Here is a 12,741-nt window from a genome sequence, read left to right on the forward strand (position 1 = left end):
AATTACATTCTCTCTTTACACCCTACAATCGAATATCAATAATTGTCTCATTTGTAAAATGCTTATTTTATTCTTTTTTAAAACATTAAAATATTTACAAATAATGATTTATAAATCAAATAGTCAATAACATCAACTCGACACAAAATTCAATATGTATGTTAAGAATATAGAAAACATATAATTCAATAATTATTTACAGTATCAATTAAATAAATAAAAACTAAATGGAATAACTTGATCTAACCTTCTTCTTCTTTTTTGAGATAGTTTCAACTTATAGCATATGTTTCTAATGATAGTTCTTCGTCATCAAATCAACCTAACTTGATTAGACCTAATAATACAAATTCTTGTCATCAATTTCATTTATAACCCCCAAAAATACAAATTCTTAACATATCAATACATAATAAGGAGGAAGTCCATAAAATCCTATTTCATAAACTGATACACTAGAGACTAGACTAAGACAATCTAGAAATGTTCATATAGTTTTGACTTTTTCATAGAATTTGGAAGAAAATAAATGTGAAAAAGGGCTAAAATAGATTGAAATTGACCTGAATTTGGGTCGCGGTGAAACATGAGGATTATTTGTACAAACTTAATGACTTGGGCAAAACATTTGGACCAAGAAATGACATGGAATTGACAACTTTACTATAAATTTTACTGGAGAGATTATTTTGGGGAGAAATTATACGATTTATATAATGAATCATGTCACTTGTTCACTATTTGACTAAAAAACTTTCATATGTTTTAAATTGTTGAGTCAGTTTAACAATTTTTTTTGTTTAATCATAAGTTGACTTAACAATTTTTTTTTAAAAAAAATGAAAGTTTTTTAGTAAAAATGTAGATAAATGACGTAGTCCACTATGAGCACTGCATAATTTCTCCATTTTGAAAATCTTATTTGTACCAACACGAAACGCAAAACATGATGTTTTCATTTTGTAGTCACAACCACCGAAAATCATGACCACTTATTCTTCAAATGCCTTTTTTGTTGAGAGAATCTGGATGTTTTGTGTAGCTTTTTTCAACCAGCACTAAATAGATAAAGGTTAGAAAAAACCATACTTGAACAAGTCACAATCACAATGGAGAAGTTTTTCCACACCTAATCTGCACGTTTGTGTAGTATAATAAAAAATTCTCAACAATGTTTAGTGTAAAATGAATTGTTTGAAGAAGGTGAAAAAGAATAAGGAGAATCATAGCTGCAAATGTCGAACTTTTATCATAATGTCTTTATCTAGTTGCTTGGTTGTGTTATGTCCCTAGCCCCAGGTCTATTTCCCAAAAAACATATATATTTTTATACATTATATTCAATTGTAGGCCGTAAAAAGCATAATTTTTCTTCACAATAAATATTGCACTTTATTTTTTATTGAATGTAGGCCCTTTGTGCTCATTTGTGTTTATTTTTTAAAAAAAACAATTCTCTCTTGTTTACCCCTCCAAAATAAAGTAATTTGTAAAGAACCCAAAATCTTTTTTTTTTTTTATACAAGATAGAAATTCTACTCTAGCGTAATCTAAGTATATATGTGTGTAAAACTCCATTCTAGAGACTTGAATCTTGGCCCTTGACCTCCACAACGCACAAGCACTTATACTTGTGAAGTGACTATCACACCAAGGATGTTCAGTTGTTTTTTTTTTTTTTTTTTTTGGGCTAGCCTTAGCTTGAACTAAAAAGAGAAAACGGTTAATATAACATATGTTTAATGCAATCAATTGGATGAGATTTGGGATGTGCACGGGTCGGATTAGGCAGGTAAAGGCCAATATTTCTATTCAATTTGCCACTAGCGGGTTGGGAAAATTCCAATCCGCCACCAACCCATCAAAGTCTAAATCCAGTGGATTGGTTACAAATTTTGGCAATTTCAACTCGGTGGGTTGGCAATAACAACATTTTTTTAAAAATTATCACAAACTACAATTTGTTATTGAATAATCTCAAAATATAACTATTGCACAATTGATAGAAACAGATCAATTGATAGAAACTGAAATAAAAAAGACAAACAAAGATTAAACAATATAAGACAATAAAGCAATTACATACCTTTATGGCTATCGGTGAAGAATTGAAATGATAAGAAATAGGCTTTAAAAAGGTTAAAGAAGAAAGAGGAAAGGAAAGACAGTGGGCTGTGGCTAAAAGCCAAAGTGAAAGGTATGTAAATACAAAGTGTATACTCAGTATATACGGCTGAAGTAGATGGGATGGATGATAGACAGGGGTGTTTAGGGTTTCAATGTTGTCTTTTTAGATTATGTATAAGGAATTTTTTGAAAGCTGGTTTTGTTTAGGAAATTGATTATTAATTAGTTGTAAAAATTTATTAGGTGAATTGATTAACTTTAAATACTTAGCAATTCGAACTAATTAATATATATATATATTATGTATGTATAATTAAGTGAGCGGGTCGGGTTGTAACGGATTTGCAATTTTTAAATTCGTAACCCAACTCAATCTGTAATTTTGGGGGTATAACCCGCCCAACCGAAACTACCTAACTCAATGACCTGCACGGGGCGGGTAGATCAGTTGCGGAACGGGCAGGTTAGCAGGTTAAGCGGATACTTTGCACGCCCCTAGATGAGATTGCTGATTGCGTATGCTGTTGTAATGTGGGCCCATGCCTATTCCAAATTTTTACCGACTTCTAAGTGGACCCTAGTACCCAATTCACCCACCATTTTTGGGCCTCACCTCTCGAACGGGCCAACAGAAATGGGCCCCACACAAAAGAAAGCTTGAGAAAAAGCGGCCATAATAAAATAACATTGAATTCCAATTGAGATCATCCGGACCGTCCATTGTCTTCAACTTTTATTATCTAACGGGGTTGAATGGTCCATCACTACAAGCCACCATGGCCCACAAACATATGGGGTTCCATACTGGTGGTGGGTTGGGCCCTACATTCCCCATTGATGTAGTGAATGGTGATAAGCATCTCAACATTGATGGTCCGCTAAAAAGGAATAGTTCCACGCGCCGCAATTGGGTGCAACAACCACTCTCTTACATGATGGTACTTTTGAAGAACCTTTTATCTTATTCAGCAAAACAAAAACAAAAAACCTTTTATCCGTACGGTTCACATGGAAGAGAAAATCCATTAAATAAATATATATATGTATATATGTATATATGTGAAGAGAAAATCCATTAGATAAATAAATATATATATATATATATATATATATATATATATATTGGCTAAATTATGAACTAAACCATTAAAGTTTAGGAGTACTGAGATTTTACACCTTGAAATATCAAAATTTGAATTTTACCCTTTAAAGTATTATTTCGTTTGCATATGAAGCTCCTCTATCTATACTTTTCAAAAGTGCCATGTAAGTTTGCCACGAGTATTTAGCCATCTAAAAAAATAGTGTCATGTTATTTTTAAATTTTTTTTTAGGCTACAAAAATGATCATGCTACATCATTTTATTGAATAAACTAAACATACATAGCAAGTGTAAGGTTGCAATTCGTGCCTAGGCCCAACAAGAAGGAGGGTATAAGCACAAAGAACCTAATACAATAAATTTATAAAGTGTAGGTCAGAAATCTTGTTTTTAATGAACTTAAACGATAACAACAATGACTCAAGATTACAAAACAATAAGGATGAACGAGTTTATATGATAAAACTTGTTCTCGGACTCAATCCGAGAACCAAATGCTTATATTTTTCCTCAGTTAAAGATCAATTACAAATATCTAGTGTAAGTGCACAATTTGTACTCGGACCCAAACGAGTGATGGACTCAGGCCCAAAAAGTCTTATACAATGAAATTTGTAGAGTATGGGTTTGAAACCTAGGTTAGGGACATTGAGGAACTGAAAAACAGGCTAGAAAGCCGCAATCTACGCAAATAATAGATGAATATGACAAAAAAACTCTCCTCGGACGTAGGCCGAGGACCACTTGTATGGCCTTTCTTTCTCTAAGCAAAAGATTACAACTTTTAGTTTTCAAAAAAGGTCCCCCTTGTTCTTTTCTCTCTTGTCTTCTTATAACCTCCTTCTTCTTCCCTGTTTCATCCACGTGTAACACAGATTTTCCCCCTAGATACTTGTCCCATCCACCACCTTCTTAAAGTCTTCAAATAATAGCTGGAAGACTGAATATTACTGTTCAGAGGTCATTTCTCCATTAATGCGGCCAGGGAGGTAAATGCAGGGTCTTTAATGCAGTGGTAGCAGCTTTTTCCTCAGATATTTCTCACACGTTTCTCCTTCTAATAAGTGCTTAGATCACGTCTTTACCCAACAGATCTTCTAGAAATCTGTCTTTAAACCCTTTAGCACGTCCCATGGCCTTTATTGGGCCCGTCCGAGGAGATCCAAGGAGATACTCCTCCTCGGACAACTCTTCTGCCCCTTATAGTGCGGACTGGCCTGTGGGCCTCGAAAACTCTGATTGAACAAACTTATACCAACTAACCAGGCCCAAGGCCCAAACGTGTATTTAAGCATTTTTACCCCCCACATCTAGTTTACAGTAATTTTCTTTCTATCTCTCGATTCCCTTCTTCTCTGGGGTCTTCTTCCTTCTTATACTTCATCCTTGCTCTCTACATGTAAATCTAGATTGCTAACATGAATACTTGTCCCATCAGCACTTTCTTGAAATCTTTAGGTAATAGCTGTGAGGCTGAGAATCACTGTTTATATATCACTTTCTCATTAATGCGGCAAAAGACTTAGGTACAGAGCATTCAATGCGGTGGCAGCAACTTTCTCTGAGATATTTCCCAACCGCCTTTGCTCTTTGTGCCTTTATCAAACAAATCTTCATCCCCAAGACCTTCCAAAATATCATTCTAGTCAACATGACGTACCACCTGATCCTCACTGCACTTAGCCGAGGATGTACTCCTTCTTGAATTATTTATATTCACTTCGTCTGCCACATTTGCTCTTGAGTCTGTAAGTTTGATATCATTATTACCATCAATCTGTCATTGGACAAGTAAGCATCCTCAGACCAAGCCCATAGCCCAAAAACGTATCTTGGGTCATTTATCCCCACAGCAAGTTTATATGTCATTTAACTAAAAATATGAATGAAAAGACTGCTAATGTAAACAGAATGAAACTTTAAGGAGTAAAATCTAAATTCTAAAATTTTATGGTGCAAAATCTGAACTCTCCCAAACTTTAGGGATGTAGTTTGTAATATATATATATATATATATATATATATAGCCAACCAATGAAAGATATGCTCTTCAACTTTTTGTTTATTTGGTGGAGGGACATACCTTGGAGGAGGGATGGGAAAGAACTTAATCCACTTTAAGAATGGGTTTATTGGAGCTAGCATGTAGTTTGACTAATTAGTCTTTTGTGGTGGTTTTTGAGATCGAACATGCAAATTTTAGTTAAACTAATCGGATTGCTAATTTAATGTGAGTGCTTTTATAATGATCATTGACAAGGATATAATTTTAGCGTTACTACTAGTATTTGTTTTTACTTATAAGTTCTGAGAGTAATTATTATTTTAGTAAGTTTTTTTCAAATCCATGAGAATATGAGTAATTATAAGAATGGATAAAAATATCCATTATTGTAATTTGAAATCATTTATATTTATTCTTACAACTTATATATATATTATCTTAGATGTGAACAAGGTTAAAAATCTAAATAGATATAGTTTTGTACATGTAAAAAGACTAGGGAATAGTAAAGCTCATGCAATACCAAGACTAACTAAAGAATTATAAGGTACAAAAAATATGCACTGGTAAAAGAAGAATAGAATGTATTATGGCTTGATATTGCCATGATTGAGTAATAAAATATCTATACTTATTCTAAAAAAAAAAGGTAAATTACAATTACTTAAATTATAAAAGCTAAGAACAATACTAGCCATTAACTGTAATTAATAAGCCTGCCAAAATCAATTACTATAAGTAAATATTGTTTCTAAAAGACATACAACAAGTTATTATTGACTTTTTGCAGAAGAGATACTTTTTTCTAGATTGAAGGAGCAGAAGAATAAAAATATCTCTAAGCATGAATATGGCATAAGAAGAAAAATGCTTTACATTGTTTTATTTATGTACTCAAACTCCTTCCATAGGCTTCTTCCTCACAAAGAAAGAATATTGATATGCCCATGTATTAATAAGCTTTGGGTGTCCATTTTTAAAGATCACGATTATCTCCATTTCAAAAGAAAAACATTCCGTTTCAAGGACGTCTTTTTTTATTTTGTTTTTTATTTATAGTTTCTATACTATACCTTTTGGAATCTTATGGTTGCCCTAGTGGTCCTTGTATTGTAAATGCGCATCATATCGCAATTCCTTGGTCTATAATTAGTTTTTTCAATGGCATTCATGCCACATAATTATCCACCTCAATTCTCTTAAATGTATTACCCAAAAAAATCAATTCATGCATTCTAAATATCTATTTTATAATCAACTAAACCTAAACTTATATGATAAATTATTGTTTTTTCAATTGTCATAATATAGGAATTAAGAAACTCCTGATCGAGGATTTACGGTCCAACCGAGATGTTTAGATTCAAATCTTCTTTCTTTTTTTGGGAAAAAAAAAAATCATCTCTCTTTTTTGGTAGCTTACAAATTATAAGTTAAAATGAAGAACAAAAAATTGACAGTCCAACACGCGCCAATGAGTAAGGTGGGAATAGTACTAATACCTTTGTAGTTGTAGGGTAAAATAAATACAATAACGGCTATTAAAAAATAGGCATTGCGTAAGAAAAATTTCGGAGGTGGGGCCGACCAATCCATCACATTGATTACAAGAACCAAACCTGAACATGAACCGTACACGTGGACCACACATCCAGGCTGTCAAACTAGCTAGGCGTTGTGTGTGGACCCATCTTTTTTTTGAGAATATGTGGACCCATCTTTTTACTGGGGTCGTTTGGCCACCACATCTTAGATACACACTTTAGGCAGCTGATCTGATCTCATCGTCCCCCCTTGTTCCCACATAGCCTCTACCTATGTATGAGGTTTAGAGTTTAGAGTTTAGAGCTAACCCCATCTTAGAGCACTTACAGCAGTGGAGCTAAATAGTTATATAGCTATTTTAGTTCCACAAAAACACCAAAAAGAAGCATACAGTAGTGGAGCTAAATCTATATTTTTTATTTTGTATTCACATTACCTTTTTATTGTGGTGTTTTTATTGTAGTGAGATGTATTATTTTATTGTGGTAGATATACTATTTTATTGTGATGTTCATATTATTTTATTGTGTTGAAAGCTAAAATAGATCCACTGCTGCAGCATGTGTGTAGGTAAAATAGATAAAGTAACTTTTAGTGGAGCTAAATTGCTAAATTTTTAGCTCTACTGCTGTGGATGCTCTTAGTCATTACTATTTTTCACTACTTTATTTTAGATTAGATTAGATTAAAGTTAAAACTACAAAAAGGGTTTGGTGTTTGATTCCATTATGGTTATTGCCCGACACGTGTTCCAATGGGTCCGCCATTGTCCGTGGCTATTGCCTATATGATCAATTTTCAGCTCCCAAAGTGGCTGGGCCACTTTAAAATACACACCACCCCTGGCCCTGCATTTACTTTCTCCTACCATACAAACCGTTTTGTGGTGAATGGAGAAACTGGGGTAGGCCAATCGGGTTAGAGTCACACTCGCACCTATACTTTTATTATAAAAAATAGAGTAAATTACGTATTTGGTCCCTATTATATACACCATATTTTAATTTGATCCTTAATCTTTTAATTATGTCAATTTGGTCCCTAACCTTTCTTTGCCGTGTCAATTTAATTTTTACAGTTATCTTTTGGATGAAAATTAATGACATGTCTAATGGCCAAAATAAAAAATTAGCTTCTATTGATGTGATAATAAACTAAAATTTTATTTTAGCTATTTGCTATGTAAACAATTTTCATCTAATATACAATGGCAAAGACTAAATTGACACGACATTAAAAGGTTAAGGACCAAATTGACACAATTGAAAGGTTAAGGATCAAATTGAAATATGGTGTAAAGGTTAGGGACTAAATATGTGGTTTACCTTAAAAAATATATATAAATTTAGTTACATAATTGGATGAATACAAATTCTATAAAAAGATTATCAAAATTTTTTTATTAGAGGCGAGTGAAAAATGTGATACCTATGCTAAGCGGAAGCATGAGAGAGAGTATACACAAAAATCTACGTGATCTGGTCAAATGACTTATGTCCGTAGTGAGAAACTCTTGACGACTACATATTATATTAAGCACTTATGTTACAATGAACCCAATATAGAGTTTATATACTAGAGAATATTTGACTAACACTAGGCTAACCATAGACTAACCTAAGGATAATATGCTTGTTTTACAAGTACATGAGCCAACAATTAAATTGGGCCATAATATCTCTAACACTTGCTAGAACCAACTTACTGCAAGCCATGTTGGATTATTATTTTTATTTTTATTTTTTAAATGTGTGTGATTGTTTGAGACCTGAGGGAATGCGATAACATGTAACAATTACGATTCAATTTAGTGAAATGAAAACTTGGATTCAATTTAGTGAAATGAAAACTTGGTGATTCTTTTTTTTTTTTTCCTCTTTTTAGGTTCTCCATTATTCTTTTATTAATTATTAATTTTCATGCTACTATTCTAAAATTCTTTGACATTCTAAACCATTGGCAATAATTAGTAAACAAAGCATAATCAGAAAAGTATTAGAACATATGGAATATTCTTATTCACCAAAAAATATATTCCTTTTTATTCCATAAGACCGTTACGGTTTTTTTTTTTTTTTGGTGGTAAATCACTAGGTTGAATCTTTATCTCAAGTTTTTGTGACTATTTAAGATTCTTATCCACAAATTACACCAAACTTCTCTTATTAAATTTGGAATGTCGTGCATATTCGACAATATTAATAAATTAACGTCCTTTAAGAGAAAAAGATTACTTCTTTTAGCCGTGTGTAACGTTATACAATTATATCATATTTTTGTAACAAAAATTTTAAAAGTGAATGAAATAAAGAAGTTCTACGATACTTTCCATACATAGCTATGCATTAATTGATAAGTATTATTAACTGAAACGAGAAATTAATTGCAGTGAGTAATTAATTATTAATTAACAAAAATACAATTTACAATTCAATCTTCGTACGCAACATGCATATATGGAAGAACGCATCTGATTCTGATTTGATACCCACCATCATCATCACGTTATGCTTAGCAAACGCAATCAAAAGGCCCATACATTATACTTCGGGTTGGGCCCCCCACCCCCAAATTGATAAAAAAAAAAAAAAAAAAGGGACCCCACGTGCACCAAGAGGGAACATAGGGTACCCCACCCGTGTACTACGAAGTGAGTGACACGTGTCCAATTTTCCAAGCTTAAAAAAAAGCCCTTTGACCCCACTGGTCTCGATCGGACCACCAAACCCACCACCCGTAAGAGAGTAGGGGCCACCAGAAACCGCGAAGGCCGCAACGCAACATAGATAACAGTGCGAAAACGGTCCCGTTTTTGGCCCCCACCCCACTCGCCCCTCCTTTTTTTGGGCCCCACATTTTTAAGGATCAACCCCACCACACACGTGCCCCCACTTTTTTAAAAAATACACTTCCCTCACGTGCGCACGTGCTCCCCTTTCATGAAATTCCAAAATACAGAAACACGGAAAACACAGAAAACACTTTCAGTCTCAGACTTTTTCTCTCTCAGTGGCTTGCTATTTTTTCGGTGGTTTTTTCAGTGTTTCGAAGACCGAGACATGAACTGAAGCTCCTGTTTATCGTAAATCTCGAGCGAAAAGTCTCTAAGCTTCTGAGTGGTTGAAATAGTCGCAGTGGGAGCACTAGTTGTAGCAATTGTTGTTGTACTTGTTGTAATAGCTGTAGCAGAGCTTGAACACGAAGCTGCTGAGCTGGCTTGGATTTGAACTGGGGGGGCTATATTAGCCATGGAGGACACAAACGACGATATGGGTCGGGCCGAAATGTTAATCAAAGGCGTTGCAGTGGCTGGGAATGTGAATATATGAGCCGGGTTCGGAGCTCCGGGAATTGACGTCATCGGAGGGACCATAATGAACGCGCCCGGAACGACGGCGTTTGATGGTATAGCCCACATGGGAATCAAAGCTTGAGGCACTGCTTGTATTTGAGGCATGGTTGTTGTTGTTGTTGTTGTTGCTGCTGCTGTTGCTGTTGATATTGGAGCGAGCCCAGAGGAGACCGAAACGCCGTCGTTTATGTCTATGTATTCGCTGTTGGCGGGTCGTTTGCGTTTCTTCTTAACGGGTGGGTCGCCGGGTTTCGGGTCGGACGTTGGAGCGGGCGTGGTTGGGATTTTGAGAGTCCCATTAACGGACATGGCGATGGCGGGGACGGTACCGGTTCCGGTGGCGGCGATGATGGCGGGCTCGGCGTGCTCGAGTAGCCAACGGATGGTTTCTCCGTCGGACTTGTGGCCGAGTTCTCGGGTCAGCTGAAAGATCCGAGCGGCGCAAGTGGCGGGCATTCGGATCCTCCGGCCGCGACCCTCCACCTTGGTGTGGCGGTCCTTGGTGGAGCCTCTCTTAGCCACCGCTTTGGTCATGGGAATTCCCGAAGGCACGTGCATAGCTACTGGCATGACTTGCATCGCACGTGACATGTTCTCCTCGTCCTCCTCCTCCGAGTCCGGCTCTGCCTTCGGCTTAGGCGGCGACGTGGCCCCCGCTTCTTGTGCACCGCTGATTTCGCTGATTCTGAGATCGACGGTTCTCGTGGCGCCTCTGTATTCTTCTTCAAGCTCTTGTTTCTGAAACATAGCCATGTTTCGACCTTCGGAGAGTAACAACTAGTATGACCCAAAAGTCCAAAACCAAACCTAGTAAATGAAAGAGAAATAGAATTCCACGTAAAGTCCGAGAAAAAATGGAATGTTTTTGCTGGGAAAAAATAACGAAGTTTCTCGGGAAAGTTAAGGGAGGAATAGTTTTACTCTTCTTAGCTTACGCATTAGAGTGAGAAATCAGAGAGAGAGAGAGAGTAGCTGGGGAATGAAATGGAGAGAGACGAAACCTATAACACGTTGAAATGGAGAAAGCACCTTTCGTAATATATAACGTGGAAATGAAGAAGTGTGGTTTGATTGATATGTTTGGCCTAGTTTTTTCATTTTTTTTTTTCCGTGGGCTAATAATAAATCTACGGTTGTCTATTAGTCACAAAACTCGGTTGACCCACTCGATGACGACACGTGATGGCTCCCACTTCACTGGATTTATCTGTTGGGTTTTCGGTCAAAGGTGGTGATGACTCCAATGAGCCACACAACAAATTCTCTATGTTTTTTTTTAACAAATATTATTAGTGGTTTTTGAGTTTATAAGGGTCTGATCAGTAGGAGTGTGTAAGTATTATAGTTCAGTTTTTAGTATTATAAAAATACGTGTTAGAAATGTTATTGTTGTTTAAACACTAAAAATTATTGTTTAAGTGTCAAACAATCCTTAAATTATAAGATGAATATTGTTTTTGGTTGAATATTCGTGTCAACAATGTAAGTCTCCCACTAGTTCCCCATATAAAACGTTTCTATGCTTTCATGTTATAAATTGAAATAAGGAAAATGTTAACAAGCACCATCTGATGCTGGTTAACATTTTTCTTTTTGGGTCTCACTTAAAAAAAATGAATAAAATTGTTATAAAAAAAATGCCAAAAGAGATGAAAAATTATCAAAAGCTGCCAAAAAATAAAACAAAATATGTTGTTAATGGGCACCTTATGGTGCCCGTTAACACAACCCTTGAAATAAAAGATTGAAATCATGTTCAAAAATAGGTATTTTCATGAGGTCAGTCTAATATTAGGCTTGAATTTTTGAAACTTAGCCCATACTTTCATGTTTGTCAGGAATCATGTAATAGTGGGCAATATGAAATGAAAGATTTGCATTTACATATCTCTTTATATATAGACTCCTGTAAATGTGGTACATGTGAATAGGAATGTTCAGAGATGTGATTGTCATTTAATTCAAAATAATTATAATAAAAAAAGTGTAATAATGATTGTGTTTAATTCTATGTTAAATCTAATATGATTCATAAGGATCATATCTCCTTTTTAAAATGTAATAGTAATACAATCAAACTCTATAATAATGCTAATACAATATTAAATAAGAATTTAATATGCTCGATCTTCTCTTGTCCAATCTTCATGACTCTTGTTGGGATCGGTTTAAGCCTTAGATCGAAATACAGTCATCTCAATCAACCTACAGCCTTGAGTTGGTCAGGACTAAAGCAGGGTGTTTGTTTGTTGTCACCTTTCAAGGACTCATCACTTTTTGGTCCTTCTGTTGTAGTTCCATCTCTTTTCTAAAATTTTACTCACTCACACACACTAATCCAATCAAGCCAATGATAGTCTTGGAGCTAAACTTAAGAGTAAAATGTAAGATGGTTTTTTACCTTAGAAGAGTTTCATTACTACTGGTTTTGTAACTCATTTTCAATAATACATTAGCGTTCTAGCATTCTCAAATTTCAGTTTTTGTTATATAAAAAAGGGCAAGGGTTGAATTCAATGTACTAGACCCATTGAGATATGCATCCGTTACAGTTATTTGTGTCCAAATTTCAATGAGTCCAATGTAGAGGATTACTGGACCCAAGCCTG

The 12,741-nt window shown here is 35.0% G+C and overlaps 1 protein-coding gene across 1 annotated transcript; it reads right to left on the reverse strand.

The window, feature by feature from the left end:
• Nucleotides 1-9,169: 9,169 nt before the first annotated feature.
• LOC142638608 (transcription factor TCP9) lies at nucleotides 9,170-11,202 on the reverse strand. The gene has a single exon (XM_075812653.1). The coding sequence runs from the start codon at nucleotides 10,883-10,885 to the stop codon at nucleotides 9,818-9,820; it is 1,068 nt and encodes a 355-aa protein (XP_075668768.1). The 5' UTR covers nucleotides 10,886-11,202; the 3' UTR covers nucleotides 9,170-9,817.
• Between the last annotated feature and the right edge of the window lie 1,539 nt (nucleotides 11,203-12,741).

Source organism: Castanea sativa, chromosome 6 (genome assembly GCF_040712315.1).
Source record: "Castanea sativa cultivar Marrone di Chiusa Pesio chromosome 6, ASM4071231v1".
Taxonomy (NCBI): Eukaryota; Viridiplantae; Streptophyta; class Magnoliopsida; order Fagales; family Fagaceae; genus Castanea; species Castanea sativa.

What these genes read in the sequence shown, in the direction of transcription:
- LOC142638608 (XM_075812653.1), bottom strand. Translation starts at nt 10,885, where the DNA reads ATGGCTATGTTTCAGAAACAAGAGCTTGAAGAAGAATACAGAGGCGCC.